Source organism: Ursus maritimus, unplaced genomic scaffold, assembly GCF_017311325.1.
Source record: "Ursus maritimus isolate PB19 unplaced genomic scaffold, ASM1731132v1 scaffold_34, whole genome shotgun sequence".
Classification (NCBI taxonomy): domain Eukaryota; kingdom Metazoa; phylum Chordata; class Mammalia; order Carnivora; family Ursidae; genus Ursus; species Ursus maritimus.
Genome location: NW_024426008.1, coordinates 11488138 through 11512183, shown reverse-complemented (window position 1 = coordinate 11512183; position 24046 = coordinate 11488138). Strand labels below are relative to the sequence as shown.

General features: G+C 34.5%; 1 protein-coding gene across 2 annotated transcripts in view; it reads left to right on the top strand.

Annotated features, from left to right (window-relative positions):
• The window catches only part of VPS13A (vacuolar protein sorting 13 homolog A), a 225628-nt gene that overhangs the window by 63862 nt on the left and 137720 nt on the right, over nt 1–24046 (top strand). For both annotated transcript variants that reach the window (XM_040620229.1, XM_040620230.1), the window contains exons 23-26: nt 8697–8835; nt 21074–21155; nt 22783–22937; nt 23320–23476. In XM_040620229.1, the coding sequence (XP_040476163.1) occupies nt 8697–8835; nt 21074–21155; nt 22783–22937; nt 23320–23476 (533 nt within the window). The remainder of the gene's footprint in view (nt 1–8696; nt 8836–21073; nt 21156–22782; nt 22938–23319; nt 23477–24046) is intronic.

The following is a 24046-nucleotide window of genomic DNA, read 5'->3' as shown; positions in this document are numbered from 1 at the left end:
GAATTCACTAGTGAAATCCTCTAATCATGGGCATTTCATTATTGGGAGATTTTTGATTACTGATTCCATCTCCCTACTAGTTATAGGTCTATCCAGGTTTTCTGTTTCTTCACAGCTTAGGGTTTTGGTAGGTTTTTTAGGTTCCTAGAAATTTGTCCACTTCATCTTGATTATCCAGTTTGTTGGTGTAAAATTGTTCATAGTGCTGTCTTATGATCATTCTTATTTCAGTAGAATTGGTAGTAATGCCCCTGTTTTCATTGCCGATTTCAGTTGTCTTTTCTCTTTTTATTTCTCAGTCTCCCTAAAAGTTCAACTCTGTTGATCTTTTTGAAGAACCACTTATCAGTTTTGTTGAACTTCTCTGTTATTTCTCAGTTGTCTGTTTTGGTTCTCTTTGCTCTTTTACTTTTGCCGACCTTTGATTTAGCTTGCTCTTTTTCTAGTTTCTTAAGCTGTAAAGTTAGTTTGTCTATTTGAGATATTTTTTTAACATAAGTGTTTACAGCCATACGTTTCCCTCAGTATGGCTTTTGCTATATTCTATAAATTTTGATATCCTCTGTTTTCGTTTTTACTTGTCTCAAGATATTTATCCTTTTCCTCGTGATTTCTTCTTTGACTTATTGTTTAATATGTGTGTTGTTTAATTTCCACATATTTGTGAATTTTACACTTCCCTTCTTCTGATTTCTAGTTTCATTCCATTGTGATCGGAAAAGATGCTTTCAGTGATTTCAGACCTCTAAAAAATTAGACACTTGTTTGTGGCCTTATTTATGGTTTGTCCTGGAGCATGTTCTGTGTGCATTTAAGAAGAATGTGTATTCTGCCGTTTTGGTCCATTTTTGTCAATAGCATTGTTCTCGTCCTCCATTGTTGGGCTTTTCTCTGGTTGTTGCATCAGATATTGAAATGGGGTATTGAAGTCTGATGACTGTAGATCTGTTTCTTTCCTCAATTCCGTCAGTGTTTGATTCATATATTTTTTATCTGATGTCTGGTGCATATGTTTTAATTTATGTCTTCTTAGTGAAATTACCTTTTTATCATTGTATATTGTCCTTTGTCTCTAGTAACAGATTTTGACTTATAATCTCTTCTAACTGCTTTTATTAAAGCTATTCCTGATTTCTTATATTTGTTATTTGCATGGGATATTTTTTTCTGCTCTTTAACTTTCAAACTATTTGTGTCCTTAGATCTAAACTGAGTGTCTGGCAGACAGCCTATAGTTGAATCTCATTTTTTCCCATGCATTCTGTCAGTTTATATCTTGGATTTGAAAGCTTAAACCATTTACGTTTAAAGTAAATATTGATATGGAAGGACTTTTGTTGTTTTGTTCTTTCTTTCTTTTTTTTAATATTTTTTTATCATGTTAGTCACCATACAGTACACCCCTAATTTTTGATGTAAAGTTCCATGATTCATTACTTGCGTATAACACCCAGTGCTCCAATGCAATACGTGCCCTCCTTAATACCCATCACCAGCCTATCCCATTCCCCCACCCCTCTCCCCTCTGAAGCCCTCAGTTTGTTTCCCAGAGTCCATAGTCTCTCATGGTTCATTCTCCCTTCTGTTTACCCCCCCTTTCTTCTTCCCTTTCTTCTCCTATGTTATTTATTTCTATAGGTTTTACAGCTTTTTTGTTCCTTATTTTCTCTTTCACTGCCTTCATTTGCATTTAGTTTTTTTTGTTTTGACATGGTTTGACTGTTCTATTTTCCTTGTGTGCATATTCTGTAGATATTTTATTATTGGTTATTATGGAGATTACATGTAGCATTGTAAAGTTGTGGCAATTTATTTAAAATTGACACCAACTGAACTTGAATTGCATACAAAAAATTACTTCTTTACTGCTCCACTTCCCTTCATTTTATGTTACTATTGTCACACATCTTAAGGATTGTGTACCCATTTAACATAGATTTATAATTTTATGCATTTGTCTTTTAAATCCCATAGAAAATAAAAAGTAGAGTAAAAATAAAAAACTGTAATAAGTAATACTTGATTTACACTTTTCATGTAAATACCTTTATCTAAAGATAAATCTCAATAAACTGAGATCCTTATAATTTATTGTTAGCTGAAACTCTGAGCCGAGGATTCTAAGTAGAGATGTCTGTTGAACTTTACTGTTAAGATATGTGGTTCTAAATAGTTTTAGACTGTAGCTAACCCTTTCATTTCTTTCCGCCATACTTTTTCTCTCCCTTGCGAACATTGAAATCTCAGCCAGACATCTATTTTATAATTTAACCAAAGACCCATTTAATACTTCCCGAACAGCCCCAGGGGATTGGTACAACATGAGAACGCTCATAAAGTCGTGCTCAAGGCTTTGGGTCTGAAGTATAGGGAGAAGGATAGAGGTAAGCAGTAAATAGTCTGGCCTTTTCCCATATGCTGTAAGATGTGGCTATTACTTAACTGCTCTTGTCACATGAAAGAGAGACCTACACCCTTCTCTGTTGCTTTTTAAAGTATAGTGACTCTGTCTACTAGCAAATGTAGCGTAGTGTACTAAATCTTGTTCTCCTAGACTACTTCTAGGAAATCAAACTGCACTCTGAGAGTCTTAAGGCAGAGGAATGTCAGAAATTTGGCTTGAGAAAGAAGGAAAGAAAGCCATTCTACACATTCTGCTGTTTTTTCATAATCCAGCACTAGGTGTAGTTTGATTTTAGAAACGCGGCTTAGGCTCTTTAGTTCTTACCCAGATGTCACACTGCCAATTTACTGTTGTTAAATGTTTCTTGTAAAGTTTGTCAGTATGTGGTAAAGAGCAAAGGTGTATGTGATTTCCTGTTGTAAACATGAGTATGAATTGATTCCTTTTTAGCTTATTTCTGTGTATGCTAGAATCTAGAAAGTCAGGGTGTACCAGAAAAAAGTTGATACTTTTCTGAAGGACCTTGCTTTGGATTGCTCTCTCAGTGTACAATTAGGAAGAATTTATGTCCTGTAATGCAGGGAATATGTATAATGTAGAAACAATTGAAATAACCGATTAAAATACTTAGATAGATAGATAGATAGATAGATAGATAGATAGATAGATAGAGGAAGGGGATCATGAGAGGCCAATCCAATATAGCAGTTGCAGATTTTTTCTGTAAAGGGCCAGGTAGTAAACATTTTAGGCTTGAATTCCGTATTGTTAGTCATAACTATTCAACTCTACTGTTTTAGGATGAACACAGCCATAAACAATACATATTGAATGGGCATAGGTGTGTTCCAATAATACTTAATTTATCAAAATAAGTAACAGGCTGAATTAGTCAATGACCATATTTTGCCAGTCTCTGAGTCAGCGCATTATAGTCAGACATGACCAATAAAGGGGAAAAGATACCGGGAAAGCCATTTGAACTAGTATTCTAATGATACTAAAATTGCTATAGGTTAGGATCAGAGATGTACAGCTAATTATAATAAAAGGCAGAAACTAAATGATTTAGAAAGATCAAATCTGAGAAGCATTTGATTTCAATTTAGTGAGCTGGAACAGTATAAAGTGAATATATCTTATGTAAAACTCTGTAACTGTCCAAGTATCAGGCAGCATCCTTTGAAATTTGAGCTTAAAACTTTTAAGGCAAATAAAAGGAAGTGTTCTATTTGGTATGTAGTAATTTGATGCCCCCATTTTCGGGTTGTACAATTGATATGTATAAAAAAAATTGAAAAGTTTAGATACATTGAGATAGATTCATAATATGTACCTAAGTTAAACTAGTATATATGGAACTAATTACATATATTTAGTCTATTGGAGGTAAAAGAAGGTTGTAATTTTCTCAAGAAATGCAGATATATTTTTAGACTGATAACTTTAGTCATGTGTGGGAGTTGAAAAAGTTAAGTTTTAGGAAAAATATAGGGATAAAAATGGTGAGTAAAAATGTACTTGCATTTTGATCTCAGTTTCTTTTAGACTCTTATTTTTTTGAAGACTATTTAGAGGGGCGCCTGGGTGGCTCAGTCTTTGAAGCATCTGCCTTCGGCCCGGGACCCTGGGATCCAGCCCCATGTTGGGCTTCCTGCTCAGTGGGGAGCCTGCTTCTTCCTCTCCCTCTGCCTGCCATTCCCCCTGCTTGTGTTCGTGCTCTCTCTCTCTCTCTCTCAAATAAAATCTTTTTAAAAAAGACTATTTAGAACAGTTTTAGGGTCACAGGAAAAAGTTGAAGTATAGTTGACATGTAAGGTTACATTAGTTTCAGGTGTACACAGTGATTTGACACCTCTGTATGTTGTGCTGTGCTCACCACAGGTGTAGCCACTTTCTATCACAATACAAGGCTATTACAGTATCATTTGACTGTATTCTCTGTGCTGTACCTTTTTATCCCCATGACTTACTCATTCCATAACTGGAAGCTTTTACCTCCCACTACCCTTCACCCATTTTGCCCAACCCACTCCCCGAGCCCACTGGTAACCATCACTTTATTCTCTGTGTTTGTGTGTCTCTTTGTTTTTGTTTTTTTGGATTCCATGTAGAAGTGAAATCATATGGTATTTATTTCAATTAGCATTGTACCTTCTAGTCTTTACATATCACAAATGACAAGATTTCATTTTTTTTTTATGGTGGAGTAATATTCCATTATATATGTGTACCACAATTTTTTAGCCATTTATCTATTGATGGACACTTCAATGGTGTGTCCATCTGCTGGCTATTATAAATAATACTACAAACATAAGTATGCATGTATTTCTTCAAATTACTCTTCTCATTTTCTTTGGGTTGATAACCACCAGTGAAATTATTGGATCATAGAGTATTTGTTTTTAATTTTTTGAGGAACCTCCATACTGTTTTCTGCAATGGCTGCACAAATTTACATTCCTACCAATGGTACATGAGGATTCCTCTTTCTTGATATCCTCGGCAACAGTTGTTACTTGTCTTTTTTATTCTAGTCATTCTGACATGTTTCAGGTGATATCTCGTGGTTTTGATTTGCATTTCCCTGATGATGAATGATATTGAGCATGTTTTCATGTGTCTTTTAGCCATCTGTATGTCTTCATTGGAAAAACGTCTATTCAGGTCCTCTGCCCATTTTTTAATTGGATTGTTTGGTTTCTTTGGTGTCAAGTTGTAGAAATTCTTATATACTTTGGATATTAACCCTTTATCAGATATATTATTTGCACGTATCTTCTCCCATTCAGTAGGTTGCCTTTTCATTTTGTTGATGGTTTCCTTTGCTGTACAAAAGCTTTTTATTTTGATGTAGTCTCAGTAGTGTATTTTTGCTTTTGTTTCTTGTGCCTGAGGAGAGATACTTTGAAAACTGTTGCTAAGGCTGATGTACAAGAGATTACTGTCTGTTTTCCTTTAGGATTTTTATGGTTTTAGGTCTCAAGGAGTTGAAACTTAGATCCACACAAAACCTGCATGCAGTTGTTTATAGCAGTTTTATTCACACTTTTATATAAAGCTTATACACATAAATTTTATATTTCAATTTTATAGCCCAGGCTTGTAAGCAACCAAGATGTCATTCAATAGGTGATTGATAAACTATAGCATATCAAACAATGAAATACTATTCACTGCTAAAAGGAAATGAGCTGACAAGTCATAAAAAGATGTGGAGAAACGTTAAATGCATATTACCAAGTGAAAGATGCCAATCTGAAAAGGCTACATATTGTATGATTTCAACTAGATGACTTCTGGAAAACACAAAACTGTGGGTACAGTTTAAAGATCAGTGCTTGCTAGGGCTTGAAGGTGGTAGGGGAGGGATGAATAATTAAAGCACAAGGGGTTTTTAGGGCAGTGAAAATACTCTATATGATATACTCTAAATGATATGATGATTAATACATATCGTTATGCACTTGACCAAACCCACAGAATGTACAACGCCAAGAGTGAACAGTAATGTAAACTGTGGACTTTGGTGATTATGATGTGTCAGTGTAGGTTCATCAGTTTCAACAAATGTACCATTCTGGTTGGGAATGTTTTTAATGAAGGAGGAAATGGATGGGTAAACGCAAGGGATATATATATATATATAAATCTATCTCCTTTCAGTTTTTCTGTGACCCTTACTTGTAGATAACATGAAACTATACATAGAAAACCCTAAAGACTCTACCAGAAATCTATTAGAATAAATGTATTCAATAAACTTGCAGATAAATAATTAATATACAGAAATCTATTTCATTTTGATACACTAATAACAGTGCAAAAAGAGAAATTAAGAAAAAAATCCCATTAACAATTGCACCAAAAAGAATAACATACCTAAGAATAAACATAACCAAGGAAAGGAAAGACCTGTACTCTGAAAACTATAATCATTGATGAAACAAATTGAAGACACCAATAGATGGAAAGCTATATATGCTCATTTTTGGAAGAATTGATATCATTAAATGTCCATACAACTCAAAGCAATCTACAGATTAAATATGATATTTTGATAAATATCAACAACATTGTTCACTGAACTAGAACAAATAATCCTAAAATCTATATTGAACCACAAAAGAGCCTGAATAGTCAAAGCAGTCTTGAAAAAAAAAATTAAAGCTGGAGATACCACAATCTCAGATTTCAAGATATAATTCAAAGCTATAATAAAACAGTATGATGCACAAAAATAGATACATTGATCAATGGAACAGAATAGAGTGCCCAGAGATAAACCCATACCTATATGGTCAATTGTAACAAAGGAGGCAAGAATATACAATGAAAAGAAGGCAGTCTTTTCAAAAAATGGTGCTAAGAAAATTGGACAGCTACATGCAAAAGAATGGAAATTGGACCACTTTCTTACAGCATACACAAAAATGAAGTCAAAACAAAGACCGAAGTATGAGACCTAAAACCATAAAAATCCTAAAAGAAAACATAGATAGTAATTTGAACATTAGCCTTAACAACATTTTTCTAGATTTGTCTGTTCAATTTTTTGAAGAGTATATCTTTGCTTCATTGTACTGCCTTTTCTCCTTTGTCAAAGATCAGTAGGCTGAATTTATGGAAGTCGGCTCCTGGGCTCTCTATTCTGACCATTGATCTACTTGTCTGTTTGATTGCCAATACCAGTATCATGCTTACTGTAGCTATAATAGTAAGCCTTGAGGTCAGGGAGTGTCAAGTCTCCAACCTTGTTCTTCTCCTTCAATATTATCTCCAACCTTTTTCTTCTTCAATATTATGTTGGCTATTCTGGATCTTTTACCTCTCCATTTAAACTTTAGAGTCATTTTGTCAGTATTCATTAAGTAGTTGGCTGGGATTTTGACTTTAATTGCATTGAATCTGTGGATCATTTTAGGAAACACTGACATCTTGAGAATATTGAATTTTGTTATCCACAAATAAATATGGAGTATCTCTTCATTTATATTCATTTCTTCTTTGATTTCATTCATCAGAGAGTTTGGCAGTTTCCTCTATATAGATCTTGTATATGTTTTGTGAGATTTATACCCAAGTATTAACATTTTTTGGGTGCTAATATAAATGGTGTTATTTTTAATTTTTAAATTCTACTTGTCCATTGTTTGTATGTAGAAAAGCAATTGACTGTTGCATACCAACCTTGTATTATGCACCTTAGTATAAGGGCTTATTAGTTCTTGGAGTCTTTTTTTTTTTTTTTTTAAGATGTTCTGTATAGATAGATGATCATGTCGTCTGTGAACAGAATCTGCATACCTTTTCCTTTTCTTGTCCTAATGCATTGACAGGGACTTCTAGTACAGTGTTGAAAAGGAGTGATCAGAGCAACCTCTTTGCTTTGTACCTGAGTGGGAAAACTGAGTTTCTTATCATTAAATATGATGATAGCTGTAGGTTTTTTGATGATACTCTTTATCAAGTTGAAGAAGCTCTCCTTTATTCTAGTTCACTGAGAGTTTTTATCATGAATAGGTGTTGGATTTTGTCATGTAAAACATGTAAAGTTCATATGATCATGTAATTTTTCTTCAGTCACATCTGACTTAAACATGGTTTAGGTGTATTATCTCTTAGAGAAGTTATTTGAACTTGCTAAGCATTAGTTTCCTGTTAGGAACCGTGTACATATGGGAACTTATAAAAAACAGCAGAAATTGGTTGTCTACCGTATAGGTTGTGAGAACTTATGATAATGCATATCAGTGCTTTCCTTAATGTGTATCATGTAATAAACAGTAATTATTAATTTTCAGGTGTCTTTGGCAAATAGTAAAGGGATAATAAGCATAATAACATTAGAAAATAAATTTCTGGGGCGCCTGGGTGGCTCAGTCGGCTAAACTTCTACCTTCAGTTCAAGTCATGATCCCAGGATCCCTGGGATCAAGTGCGTGTCAGGCTCCCTGCTCAGCATTGAGTCTTCTCCCTCTACCCCTCTCCCTGCTCATGCTCGCTTGCTCTCTCTTGCTCTCTCAAAAATAAATAAATAAAATCTTAAAAAAAAAAAAAATCTGAAAAATAATGAGGTTAGTTCACCTAATGAGGTGGGTTACTAAGGCCAAATAGAAATTTGAGTGGAGATTGTGGAATGTCTTATGGACTGTGTGGATAATTTTTAGAGCTTAAAATTGCATTTTGTTATTTTTGGATATATTAAGGGGAACATTTGTGTTTTTAATTAGTACACTTAAATCAGAATGACGTTTGCTTTATAATGATTCCTGTTTTTTTGAAACAGATTCAAGATTTTTGGAAAGTTACCACTGATTTCTTTACGAATCTCAGATAAAAAACTGCAAGGAATTTTGGAATTGATTGAAAGCATTCCGAAACCCACACCTGCAACTGAAACATATGCCCCTGTCAAACCATTTCAGGTAATATTTTTGCAAAATTGATAAAAGTACAAATTAAAGAAACTTGACAACTTAACCCACAATTTTGGGCAAAACAATTCATTTTCAAGAGACCTTTAAAAATTACATTTTAGGTGCGTCTGGGTGGCTTAATCTGTTAAGCATCTGACTCTGTCTCAGCTCAGGTCTTGATTGCAGGGTTGTGAGTTCAAGTCCCACAATGGGCTCCATGCTGGACATGGAGACTGCTTTAAAAAAAAAGAAAAGTTGGGGCACCTGGGTGTCTCTGTTGGTTAAGTGTCCAACTCGATTTTGGCTCAGGTCATGATTTCAGGGCTGTGAGATTGAGCCCTGCTTTGTACTCTGTGCTGGGCGTGGAGCCTGTTTAAGATTCTCTCTCTCTCCCTGCTGCTGCCCCATCCCCTGCCGTGTTACTCTCACTCTCTAAAAAAAATTTTTTTTTTTTTTTTTACATTGTAAAAGAGAAAGTGTTGAAAGAGTAAAAGGTGCAAATAGTAAAGAAAGTTGTATGATAAGTCTGCCTTTCTTCACTTGTCTGGCTTGCAGTCACTCTCCTCAGTGGTAACACTGTCAACTGCCACTTCTCTTGTTTTCCAGAATGTTTATGGCATATACTATGGCATGCTCATGTGTGTATATATATGTATGTACTCTTATGTTCTCAAAATTTACGTAAATTGTATAATTATACTTACTGTTCTGAATCTGTTTTCTTTGCACAGTTATCATATTTTATATACCTTAGAGATAGCTTCATATTAGCGCGTACAGATCTATGTTTTACTTTTATAGAGCAATATAGTATTGAATTGTGCAAGCGTACCATCATTTGCCTAATGTAATCCCCTATTGATGGACATTGATATTGATATGAGTGCTCATAGTTATAACCTACTGCTTTCAGCTTCCTTGTACTTATATTTGGGTATATTTTTATCCATTGGATAAATTCATACAAGTGGAATTGCTCAGTGAATTTTATATTTTCATGAACTTCGCCAAATTTTCTTTTTTAAATTGAGTACTAATTTATAGTCCCACCAGCAGTAAATGAATGTTTGTTTCTCTGTTCTCTTTAGTCTTAAGTATTAACAATTTAAGATTTATTCTATTAAATGAAAAAGTGTTACATTCTGGTTTTGATTTGCATTTACAGGTAACATAGACTTATGTTCTTAAGTTTATTGGGTGTTTGACTTTCTGTTTTTGAAAACTGCTATGTTTGTCTTGTGTTGTGGTTTTTCCAATTAAGGAAATTGTTGCTGTTTGTCCGTTAAAAACTTTTTTTCTTTTTTTCTTGGATTCATTTATTTTTGGTATACCAAAGCTTTTGCTTTTCACATATTCAAAGTTATTAAGGTGGAATGCCTGGGTGGCTCAGTCAGTTAAGCGTCTGCGGTTGGCTCAGGTCATGATCCCAGCGTCCTGGGTCAAGTCCTGAATTGGGCTCCCTGCTCAGCTGGGAGCCTGCTTCTCCCTCTGTCTGCCTCTCACTTCCTCTTTCTGACAAATAAATAAATGAAATCTAGAAAAAAAGGTTATTAAGGTTTTCCTTCATGATTTCTCTGTTTTATTTTATGCACCTTATTTCTTACGAAGAAAATTTCAGAAAGAAAATATCCATTTGGGGCAGCTGGGTGGCTCAGTTGGTTAAGCATCTGCCTTCAGCTCAGGTCATGATATCAGAGTCCTGGGATTGAGTTCCTCATCAGGCTCCTTGCTCAGCGGGGAGTCTGCTTCTCCTTCTACCTCTGCCTCTTCCCACTCTCCCCACCTGTGCTCTCTCTCAAATAAAGAAAATCTTAAAATCCATTCATGTTTTTCTCTTTTTAAAAATTTTCATTTCTTTTCACATTTAACTTTTTTCTTTTGAAATAATTTCAAACTTACAGAAAAATTGTAAAAATAATATAAGGAACTTCATCAAACCCTGTGAGATGCTGACATGTTGTACCATAACCCTGAAAACAGAAGTGTTTTGTAATATTTTTTCATAATCTGTTGCTGAGCTTTTTGTTAACAGTTTCTTTTGAAGAGCAGAGGTTTTAAGTTTTGTTGAAATCCACTTTGTCAGTATTTTCTTTTATGGATGAAGCTTTTTATATCCCATCTCTGAACTCTTTGCCTAATACAAAATCAAGAAGATTTTTCTTGTGTTTTATTCTAGAAGTTTTGTAGTTTTAGATTTTATATTCAGCTCCATGATCCATTTTATGTTAAGTTTTTAAGTGGTGCATGTGATGAGTTACTCTGTACATTTGTATTTTTCGTTATTTCAGTTTCATTTGTTGAAAACTCTTTCTTTCTCGATTGAGTTGAGCCTGTTTTTTGGCTCTTTTCTACTCCAGTGATACTGCTTTGATTTGTATCTATCCTTGCGCTAATACTATAATGTCTTATTTACTACATGGGTTCATGGTAAGTACTTTTTAATTAATTAATTAATTAATTTTTGTATCCCCTTCTTTAGATGTTAAGGAGAATTTTTCTGGGACCATCTTGTGAGTCTGGTTCTTCCATCAGTTTTATGCTATGTTGACGGCACTTCTGAGTCCCTTCTGTCGTAATATATACTGTATTTTACACTTTTATTTATGTTTCCTTTTTAAATGCCTCTAAGTTTTAGAAAAAGTACTTGCGTAGGTTCATTCTTAGTTCATTCTTAGTTATCACTGAAGCTTAAAAGGACTCTTCTCTCTCCCATCCCCTGGACTTAATCTGTATATCGTAAGGCTGTCAAGCCTATGATCTACACTACATGTTCTTTTTAAAATCAAATGCCTGTATAAAAATAGGCTGAGAATAACTATGTAATAATTCTTATACTGAATTTCTGTTATGTGTCAGGCCACACATTTGGCTAAGGATTACTGTATAAAGTCATCTGTTAATTATTTATATTCAACACCTAGCCCACCTCTAGATTTTGCATAGTTACTATCTTTAATCCTTATCACAATCTAGCAAGTTAAGTATTAACAGTCATTTTGCCCAGGGAACAGACTCTTAGGTTAAATACTTTGCTAATAAGATCATAAAGCCTGGTAGCTTTTAGCTTGCAGAGCCAAATTTTGAATTCAGGTTTCTTTTTCCCTTTCTGTCTTTAAACAAATCTACAGCCCTACAGCTGACATTCTTTCTACTGTTTTCATGCTGCTTTCTATATAAATGACATCCTAATCTGCAGGGACTTTATTTTCCACTTTTTCCAAGTTTCCTAAGAAAGTTCAGTACCAGAGACTAGATCATTACTAAGAGTTTTAATTTAACCTGAAGGGGTTTCATAGGTCAGCTAAAGAAAAGTTTTTTAAACAAAGAATCACCCCTTCATGGATGCTTGTTTGGCTTGTCTCAGAAACAGAGTTTCAGTCACAAGTCTGAAAGATTTTAACACCTAAATATCTCTTGAAGCTGGATGTCCTTGTTCTCTTTGTACAATAGATTTTTTCTTCTTAATTTTTATTTCAGCTTTATAAAGGTTCAGTTGACACATAAAACTATAAAATATTAATGTGTACGTTGTGGTGGTTTAATATATGTGTATGTTGTGAAAGGATTTCACCTGTCTAGTGAATTAACACATCCCTTACTTCACATACTGGTTTTTGGTGGGAACATTTTGTTCTGCTCTCTGAGCAGATTCCTGTTATTCAGTACAGTTTTGTTGACGTATAGTCACCATAGTTTACATTAGATCCTCAGCCTTACTCATCTCAAAGCTGGAAGTTTGTACCCTTTTACTTAATTGCTCCCTATTTCCTCCACCCTATAGCCCCTGGCAACCACGTCTACACTCTGTTGCTATGTTTGATCTTTTTGTTGTTAGAGTCTGCATATAAGTGATACTGCGCAGTATCTTTCTCAGTTCAGCTTATTCCACTTAGCATCCTTAGCATCATGCCCTCAAGTTCCATTCATGTTGTCACAAATGGCAGGATTTCCTTCCTTCTCATGGTTGAGTAATTTATGTTATATATATAAAAATATATGTGTGTGTGTATATATAATATGTATATGCTTATGTATTGTTTATAAATGCCATGCTGTTATCCATTCATCTGTATGATGGACACTTAGATAGTTTCCCACATCTTGGCTATTACGCTGCAGTGAACATGGGAGTGCAGATTTCTCTTTGATATCCTGTTTTCATTTTGCTTGGAAAAACCAGGAAAGTGAGATTGCTGGATTATGGTAGTTCCTAGTTTTAGTTTTCTGAGGAGCCTCCCCACTGTTTCCATGGTGGCTGCACCAATTTACATTCCCACCAACGCTGCACAGGAGTTCCTTTTTCTCCATATCCTCTCCAATACTTGTTACCTGTTGTCTTTTTTTTTTTTTTTTCAGTTTTTTTAGAAAATATTTATTTATTCATGAGAGAGAGAGACAGAGGCAAAGGGAGAAGTAGGCTCCCCGAGGAGCAGGGAGCCTGATGCAGGGCTCCATCCCACCGGGATCACTACTTGAGCCAAAGGCAGACGCTTAACGGACTGAGCCACCTAGGTGCCCTTTTTTTCAGATTTTAAAACTTTTTATTTGCATATTAAAAATTGTGCATTCCAGTAATTTAAAACCATTTGAACAAAAATATGGCACTGTGATTAAACCCCATGAACCCTGTTTTATAGCCTGTAAGACACCTTGGGCCAGCTTGTTTTTATTCTAGATTTCACTGTCATCCCACCCAGCATCTTCCTTCACCAAAATGAAAGTTCTTTTCCTTTCTTGCCAGCCAGCTGGCAGATAAGAGTGGCAGACCCAGCCTTCGTTGTCAGTAGTTCTCAGTTCTTTGATGTGAAAAGGATGTAGTATAGTCATTTAAACTTGATCTGACCTCTTTGCATCTTACAAAGTTAGACAGCTAAAAGAAGTAAAATAAGACAGTGCTTGTAAATTTATAGGGCATGTTGGCAGCACATGCCTCATTATGATTCCCTTGCTTGCTTCTCCTGTTCATTTGTTTCTTTTGAAGGTAGTGTATTTCTGTCTTCTTCGATATTGATGTATTGAATTTCTCAATCTCAGCCATACCGGGTTTATCAGACATGGTTGCAGAGGAAGCAGAGTGTGGCACACAAGCAAGTGAAGTCTGGTCTGTGTAGTAGCCACGCTGGGTTTGTTGTCTTTTTGATAGTGGCCATCCTAACACATGTTGGCTGATATCTCATCATTGTTTTGATTTGCATTTCCTTTATTAGTGATGTTGGGCATCTTTTCATGTGTCTGTTGACCATCTGTATGTCTTCTTTGGAAAATGTCCATTTCTTTCTTCTGCCTGTTTTTTAATTGAATTGTTTGTTTTGCTGAGTTGAATGAATTCTGGATATATATTTTGGATATTAATCCCTTATCAGATATATTATTTGCATTTATTTTCTCCCATTCAGTTCATTGCCTTTTCATTTGTTGATAGTTTCCCTTGCTGTGCAGAAGAAGCTTTTTAGTTTGAGGTAGTCCCACTTGTTAATTTTTGCTTTTGCTGCCTTTGCTTTTCATGTCAGATCCAAAAAAATCATTGCCAAGGTTGCTATCAAGGAGCTTACCTGCCTATGTTTTCTTCTACAGGCTTTATGGCTTTAGATCTTCCATTCAAGTGTGTAATCCATTTTAAGTTGATTTTGTGTATAAGATAGAGGAGTCCAGTTTTATTCTTTTGCATGTGGCTGTCCAGTTTCCCCAGCACCATTTGTTGAAGCAACTGTCCTTTCCTTGCTGTATATTCTTGGCTCCTTTGCCAAAAATTGACCGTTAATGCATAGATTTATTCCTGGCCTCTCATTTCTGTTCCGTTGATTTATGGATCTGTTTTTGTGTTGGTGCCATACTGTTTTAATTACCTTGCTTTGTAATAGAGCTTGAAGTTAGGAAGTGGGATGCCTCCAGCTTTGTTCTTCTTTCTCAAGATTGCTTTGGCTATTCGGGGTCATACAAATGTTAGAATGATTTTTTTTCTACGTGTGTGTAATGTACCACTGGACTTTTGATAGAGATTGCATTGAATCTGAAGATTGCTTTGAGTAGTGTGAACTTTTAACAATACTACTTTTTGCAATCCTTAAGTGTGTAATATCTTTCTATCTATTTGTGTCTTCAGTTTCTTTCATCAATGTTTTATAATTTTCAGGGTACAGATTTTTCACCTCTTTGATGAAATTTATTCGTAGGTGTCCTTTTTGATACAGTTGAAAATGGTAAATCTTGAAATCAGGTAATGTGACATCTAAATTGTTTGCTTTTCCCAAATAGTTTCCACTAGTTCTTCCCCTTTCCCTATAACTTTTAGAATCAGCTTTTTCAGTTCTACAAAAAAATTCTGCTGGGATTTTGATGGTGATTTTATTGTATTAGCAATTTGGGGAGAATTGACATTTTAACAATATTGAATCAGTCCATCAACATGATACATTTTTTCATTTATTTAGGTGTATTTAAGTTTTTTCGTAAGTATTTTGTAGTTGAAATGTACATGTGTTCAGTGTCCTCTGAAAATCCACATATTGAAACCTTGACCCTAGTACCTCAGAAAATGTCACTGTATTTGGAGATAGGGCCTTAAAAAGTGGTTAAATTAATATGAGGCCATTAGAGTGGGTCCTAATGCAGCCTGGCATCTTCATAAGAAGTAGAAATTCAGACAGAGAAAAAGACACCAGAGATACACATGTACAGAGAAAACACCTTGGCGTGGGAGAGCTTAGAGGAGGAGGGCACAGACAAGAGGTGGACATCTGCAAGCCTAGAAGAGAGACCTCAGTTAAAACAAATTATGCCAACACCTTGATCTTGGACTTATTATCCTCCCGAACTGTGAGAAAATAAATTTCTGTTGTTTAAGCCCTCCAGTCTACTAAATTTTGTTATGGCAGCCCTTGCAAACTAATACAGCTTTTGGTACTAGAAAGTGAGGCAAGATGATCCTTGTTATGAAATGGGAAAGAACTTGGCCGAATTGTTTTCTAGTGTGTAACTTGTAAGTGATGAACTTGAATATTTAATTGAGATTTCTAAGCAAACTGTTCAAGACATGGTCTTAGTTTTTCTTAATTGCTTATAGTAAAATGCAAGAAAAGATACATTTTTAAGAAGGATTTTGTAAGCACATCAGTAACAGAACTTAAGATTGGGCAAATGCTCAGCCTATCCATATTACAAAAAATGGGAAAGTGTGTTACAGAGAGAAAACCAAGGGCATTTGCACAAAACACTTGATAAAGGGCTTAAGGGTGTGATTCATGGGTCTGTCTAACCCACCATCTCAGCCAAAGATGGGAATAGAGATGGGGCTGTACCGGCTGGCTGAAGTACTGCCAGCTTAGACTAAAGAGGGCAGAGTCTCAGAACAAAATGAAGAAAATCCCTTAAACTTCTGAGATACTACAGGGTAGGACACTAGAGCCATCCAGCTGGGAACGTGCTTTATTCCTCAGAAGGGAAAAGAATAATCCTGAAGGCTATTCTGAGATCCACAGAGGTGCCACTACCAACATGGGCTCAGAAGGTATAGGTTTGGGAGCTAAAGTTGCCCCCTGGATTTCCGACAATGGTGCTGCTTTCTCAGGTTCAGTGGGTCAGTCTGCTACTTAATGGCAGGAGTGTAGTCTTACCTTATTAGGTGTGATAATAGTTATTGATTTTTCCTACATGTTATTTCCCAGGTTGAGGGAGGTGCTCTTTTATTCCTAGTTAGCTGATAGTTTTATTTGTGTCAGGAATATTTGTAGCACTTTATGTAATGCTTTTGCTACATCTCTTGTAATCATACAGTTTTCTTCTTTATTCTTGTAATATGAATTACATTGATTCTTGAATGTTAAACTAGCCTTGCATTCCTAATATAGACCTCCTTTATTCATGATATATTATCCTTTTAATACATTGTTGGATTTATTTGCTAATTTTTTGTTGAGGATTTTTGTATTTATGTTCATACAGGATCCTGGTTTATACTTGTTATGTGTTTGCATATGATATCAGAGAAAGTCCAGGTTTGTAAAATGAATTGGAAAAGGTTTCCCTCTTCTCTTATTTTATGAGATTTTTTTGTAAAGAGTAGATACTATTTCTGTCTTAAGTACCAGTGAAGCCATCTATGCTGAGAATTTCTTTGAGAGATTTTCAAATTGTTTCATTTTTACAGGACTGTTTACAGTATCAGTTTATTCTTGCACAAGCTTTATAAGACTTTGTCTGTTAAGGAATTTGTTCGTTTCATCCAAGGTGCTGAATATGTGGAAGTAAGGTTGTTCCTAATTAGTCCTTATCCTTTAAATGACTTTAGGATCCATGAAGATAACTGATTCATTTGTTATCTAGCGCTTTTCAGATTCAGAATTTCTTTTTGAGTTCTTAAAATTTGTCTCTCCATTGATGTTTTCTCTGTTTTGACATCATTGTTGGGGTTTCCTTTAGCTGTTTCTCCATAGTCCTTTTCAGCTTTCTGAGCATATTTAAGGCATTAAAAAAAAAAAAAAATCCTTTTTTAGTAAGTCCAGTGCCTTACTTCCTCTGCAACTGTGTCTGCTAATTTTGTCTGTGTATGGGCCATTCTCTCTTGTTTCTTTGCATAGATTGTCCTGTTTAGTAATCAAAGGAATTATGAGAAAACTAGACATGTATGTTCATTAACATAGATGCAAAAGTCCTTAACAAATACTACAACCAAATAGTATGATATATAAAAAGGATAATATACTATAACCAAATGTATTTACCTTATGAAAGCAAAACGGTTCACCAGTCAAGGCTATTAATCATATTCATGGAATGAAAGAGAAAAAGTATATTATCATTTCTGTGGAAGAGGAAAAAGTATTGACAAAACCCAACAATTATTGATGATAAAAACTTTTTTAAAAAATTATTTTTTTGAGAGAGAGCGAGCAAGCAAGAGAGAGCACAAGCAGGGGGAGGGGCAGAGGGAGAGAGAAGTACACTCTCTGCTGAGCAGGGAGCCGGATTGGGAGCTCTTTTGGGGGCTCGATCGCAGGACCCTAGGATCACGACCTGAGCTGAAGGCAGACACTTAATCCACTGAGCCACCCAGGCGCCCTAGTGATAAAAACTGTTAACAAACGAGGAATAGAAGAGTTTCTTCAGCCTGGTAAGGGACATCTAGTAAAAACCTATAGCTAGTATTGTACTTAATTTGAAAAAGACTGAATGCTTTCCTTGTAAGATCCGGAATAGTTCAAGAATGCCTTTTCTCACCACTTGTATTCAAGTTGATAGTGAATGTTCTAGCTTCTGCAAATAAATCAAGAAAAAGAAAGAAGAAGTAAAACTATCTTTATTTGCAGGTGAAATGATCATCAGCAGAAAGTCCTAAGGGATGTAGAAAAATGTCACTAGTAATAGTAAGCAAGTTTGCAAGATACATTATCATAATGTAAATAATTGTTTCTAAAAATGGAGAGAACTGTTCCATTCATAACATTAAAAAGGGCTAAATACTTAAGAAAAAATTAATAAAGAAGTACAAGACCTGTAAACCTTAAACTGCAAAACTTTTCTGAAAAAAAAAAGAAAACCTAAACAGTGGAAGGATATGCATAGTTGAGGATTGGAGGCCTGACCTCGTTGAGTTGGCAATCTTCTCCAAATTCTGTAGATTTCTCACAACTTCAGTCAATACAGATTTCTTTTCTGGAAATTAACAAACTATAAAGTATGTACAGTAATACAAAGGACACATATTAGCCAAAACAATTTATTATTTTTAATGTTAATTCCAGTATAGTTAACAATGTTACATTCATTTCAGATGTACAATATAGTGATTCAGCACTTCCCTATATTACTCTGTGTTCTTCAAGATAAGTTACTCTTAACCCCCTTCATCTATTTCACCCACCCCTCCCTCCCCCATTAACCATCTGTTTTTTATCTGTAGGTAAGAGTCTGTGTTTTGATTTGTCTCTTCCTTGGTTTGTTTCTTAAATTCCACATGTGAGTGAAATAATATGGTATTTGTCTTTTTCTGGCTTATTTCACTTAACACTATACTCTCTGGATCCATCCATGTTGTTGCAAATGGCAGGATTTCATTCTTTTTTATGGTTGAATAATACTGCATTGCATATATATACACCACATCTTCTTTATCCATTCATCTGTCGATGGACACTTAGGTTGCTTCCATAATCTTAGCCAAAACGATTTTGGATAAGAATAATGTTAGAGGTTTTCTAATACTTGATTTCAAGGTTTATTTTATGGCTACTTTACTAAAGAAAGTGGTTTTGTTTGGTATGAGAACAGACCCACAGATCAATGAAGTAGAATAAGCCTGGATATAAATGTACAATATAATACATGGTTAATATATATTTGATTTTATACAAAGATGCCAACCCAAATAAGTGGGGGAAATGTGATAGTTCTTTCAATAAATGATTTTGAAATAGCTAGATTTCCAAGTGGGAAAAAAATAACACATGGAATTTAACTTGAAATGGAACACAAACATGAATGTCAATGTCCCAAAAGTATAGTTTCTTTAACAAAAAATATAAGAGAAAATCTTTAAGTGCTTGTGGTAGGTAAAGATGTTTTTGGGATAAAGAAGCACAAATAAGAAAAATAAATTGATGAAAATGAAAATTTTCTACTTTTTGAAGGACAGTGGTTAAAAATGAAAAAGGCAAGCCATCCAACTGTGAAAAATATTTGCAATACATAGTATACAGAATAGTTTATCCAAAATATATAAGGAGAGCAATAGCCCAATAAAACATGAGCAGACATGTGAAAAGGTGTTTAATTTTATTACTCATCAGGAAAATGCAAAGCAAAACCATTCTATCATTAATGTAGATGTAAAAAATTTCAGAACATTAAGAATTGAAATTAGGACAGCATAGTTCTTTTGGGGGGTTTGCCTAATGATTGTGAGGAACACGATGGAGGCCTCTGCATTGATAGTAATGTTCTGTTCCTGGATCTGAATTTCGGGTGCCTGGTTGTTTTCTTTATGACAACTTACTGAACCTTATACTTAGTTTGTACTCCTATGTAAAGTGTTTTCCCAAAACATTTTATGCTCAGTAAAAATGCCTTCCCAAAAACAAATAGGATTTGGAGAAGGACAAACCCAACCCACGAACCTGTGATAGGACATGTAACTGTAACGCATTTGTGAAATTCTATTTAAAGCTAAGGTGAAATTGCCAGGAAGATTGCCAAAATTTAAAATGTCTGAAAACACTAAGCATTTATGAGGCTATGCAGCCGTGCAAACTCTTATCTGTTGATGTTAGTTTAATGTTGCAACTACTTGTGAAAACAGTTTGATACTACTTAGTAAGGTAAATATACGCAATTCTACTCTTTGATAAATACACCTTAGATAATCTTACATGTGAGCACCTGGAGACATGTTCAGGGGTGCTTATGGTGGCACTATGAATAAAAGCAAAAAATCTGTAAACAATACAAATATTCATCAACAGTGTAGTGGACAAATAAGTAGTGGTTTATTCATCAAATATGCAATATAGTCAGGCGGTGAGAATGAGTTGAACAATCAATATGGATAAAATTTAAACATTGTTTTGTAGAAGAATGTCATAGGAAAATGTCTAATACTCCCTTTTTGTACAGTGTAGAAAGAAGCAGAGGATAAACCATGTCAAAGAATCATTCATAGGAGGTAAAAAAGTAAATTAAAGTGAAATCATGATCAGTCATAGGGAATATAATCAAGGAGGATCACATGAGATGCTTCTAGGTAGGGATATAGTACTGCTTGGTTTTTTGGCCTGAGTAGAAGATTCAGGTATGTCTTTTCTTACTATTTCAAATTGCATTATATGTTTTTATGTGCTATATTTCTCAAAGCAGTAAAAAAGTCAATTTAATGAAATAGTTTTCAAAAAATGAAAAGTGAAATTGCAAACTTCCCAACTCCGTAGGTTTTAAATATTGGGACTGGTTATTTCCTGTGGATGTCCTGAGATGGTTTTCTTACTTAGTGAGACATTGAGTTAACACGTATCTAAGATCTTTTCCTACTCAAAGCCTGTCAACAAGAAAATTAATATAACAGTTTTATGATTTTTATTTAGCCTTGAAATTGTAAAACCACTTCTTTAAGTCTGTGTTTTATAATTTACTTTCCTAATTCAGACTGGATTTTTTTTTCTTCATTCAAAGTGAGATTTTTTTTGTTTTTGTCAACATTGTCTTAGGACTTTGAATAAAAATCTTTGTGCTAATTAACACCGAATTACTTTTCTTCCAGATTCAAAGGTCCACTTCTTTGGGAACATCACAGATTTCACAGAAAGTGCTTCCTTTCTTGGAACTTCCATGTGTTGATGATGGTAAAATGAAACTGGTTTAGGAAGTTTTCCTTATTAAAATGTATTATGAATATGATTTTCATTTTGAGACTATACAAAAAATTGCAGGCAATAGCTGATACGTATATGTTTTCCAGAAAATTTCACTAAAATTCCTTTAAGATAATAGAACTTGAATGTTCCTTAAAGTTCCTTTTGCAGCAGGAATTTTTGGTAAATAAAAGTTAAACTCATAATCTCACAAAATCCACTAGTAAGTTAATCATCTTTATCCTCCTTTGAGCTAGGAGCCCCTATAAAACTGTATTGATACATAATTTATAATGTTACTTAGTTATTTGGAGAATCTTAAAATTTTAGTTTTATTTTTATATTTTCCTTTTTTACTATTAAATGAAAAAATCAAGCCTTAATACCTACATTCACACATGAAAACTGGTAAATGTTTTGACATTAGATATCTGCTTTTTCTTGGCCACATTGGAAAGAAAAGTAAATGTATTTCTCTATTTTTAAGGCTTTAAAAATTGCTAAATGTTAAGTAACTGCAGTTACCATGCCAATCTTAGGTTTTCTAGAGAATGTTTTTCTTTCTGTGTGGTTAAGGGGTGGGGAGGAGATGTTTGTGAGATCATCTACCCTAAATTCAGGTTTTGGTTGTTAGGGATATACTTCAGATGGTTTTAGTTTCCTTTAAATCTTCTTTTAATGGTTTGGAGTTGTTTTTGATAGCAAATTCTGGAAATTATATGTGTGTGTATACACACACAGAGACACACATACACACACACGAAAGACATAGTGATTGATCTCAGTTTCTTCATCCGAACCTCAGGGCCTGCTTTGTGCTTTTAATAGTACAGATTTTGTAGCTCTGTCCTATTTTTGTTACCCAGGTAGAGCATCATATTAGTGTGTTCCTTTGAAAATTCGTGTTGCATGTAATCGTTGGCACTGGCTATAAAAATTTTCTTTTGCGGGGTGTCTCAGACAGTTGAACATCCAACTTTGATTTCAGCTCAAATCATGACCTCAGGGTCATGAGATCAAGCCCTGCATTTGGGGGAGCCCAACATGGAGCCTACTTAAAATTCTCTCCCTCTGCCCCTTTCCCATCCCCTGCTGGTGTATGCACATTCTCTCTCTTGCTCTCAAAAATAAAAATAAAAATAAAATTTTTGTTTGCAGTTATTAGACTAATGACTTTAAAAGGTGATGTTCATTAGTCTAAAGATGAACTTTTATGTATTTTTTGTCATCAAAAATGTTACTTTTGGGCATAATCTCTATTTTCTATTTTCTCATCTTTTTAATTCAGATTTTGAAATATTTAGACCATTAATGTATTAATATTCATATTTATTTCTTGGGGCGCCTGGGTGGCACAGCGGTTAAGCGTCTGCCTTCAGCTCAGGGCGTGATCCCAGCGTTGTGGGATCGAGCCCCACATCGGGCTCCTCTGCTATGAGCCTGCTTCTTCCTCTCCCACTCCCCCTGGTTGTGTTCCCTCTCTCGCTGGCTGTCTCTCTCTCTGTCGAATAAATAAATAAAATCTTTAAAAAAAATTCATATTTATTTCAGAAAAATTATAATGTTATTAAATCAGTCATTTTGATTATTGACTTAAACAGTGTTCTGTACTATTTAGATTCAGAGGAAGAATTTTTTGATGCACCATGTAGTCCCTTGGATGAACCTCTTCAATCTCCCACTGAAGTTCAAAGTTATCAGCAGAAAAAGTTTCAAAAGCTGGATTGTTCAAAAAATATGATTCAGTATAAAATAAGATTTGAAGTGCCAGAGGTATGTACCATGGTAAAATTTAATATGGCTTATTTAAATTGTTAGTCACTGCTGCTATTCAGCGTATTTATATAGTCTCATTACTAACATGTACTCCTGTTTCATCCAATTTAAGCTGAATCCAGATGTTACTCTGTGATTTTTCCTCCCCTTTCTTTGAAGATTTTCTTAATCAAAAGTTAGTTTAGTCATATGTAGGGTTATTTGATACATATTTATTAAAAAGTTAATTGTACAACATAAATGTGTATGTGTGATATAAAATCTTTCCTACATTTTAAATACTGATCATATGTATACCTTAAATATCCATTTATAACCACCATCCGCATAAATAATTTTTTATTTTGGTAGTGGTAGTTTCTTTTTTCTTTTTCTCTAGGTTTTGATTCAGTTTTATCACCTTGTTGGAGATTGTGAACTACCTGTGGTAGAAGTTGATGTTTTAGGATTGGGCACAGATGTTGAACTTAGAACATTTGATTTGAAAGCAAATGCCTTTTTGAAAGAGTTCTGCCTAAAATGCCCAGAATACTTTGGTAAGCATCTCAATTTTTTTAAAGTAATAAACTTTTATTGTTTGACTCCCTACTAGAGAGTTTAAAATTCTCTAGGCTTTAAATCAGTACATTTATTAAAACATTCTCAAAGAAATATTATATTATGAGTTGGTCTTCAGTTTTTATCTTATACTTGGAAATCTAGGAAGGTAGATCAAAGACAAAATGAAGATAATTTTTTTCATAAAGGAGAATAAAATAGTCCTGGTTTAATTTTAATTTTAAATCTAAGTACTACAGTGCTGAATTAGTTTCCTGTTGATATCATGTAACAGTTTACTACAGACTTAGTGTCGTATAACCACAGAAATTTGTTATCTTAAAGTTCTATTAATCAGTAGTCTGACGTAAGTCTTAACAGGTAAAAATCAAGGTGCCAATTGGAGTTCCTATATAGAGACTGTATGGGAAGATCCATTTCCTTGCTCATTCAGTTGTTGCCAAAACTCATTTCCATGTGGTTTAAGTCTGCTTCCTGCTACTTATTAGGTGAGGGCTGGCCTTAACTCCTATAGGCCTCTCTAATTCCTTGCGTTTGGTTTCCTGTAT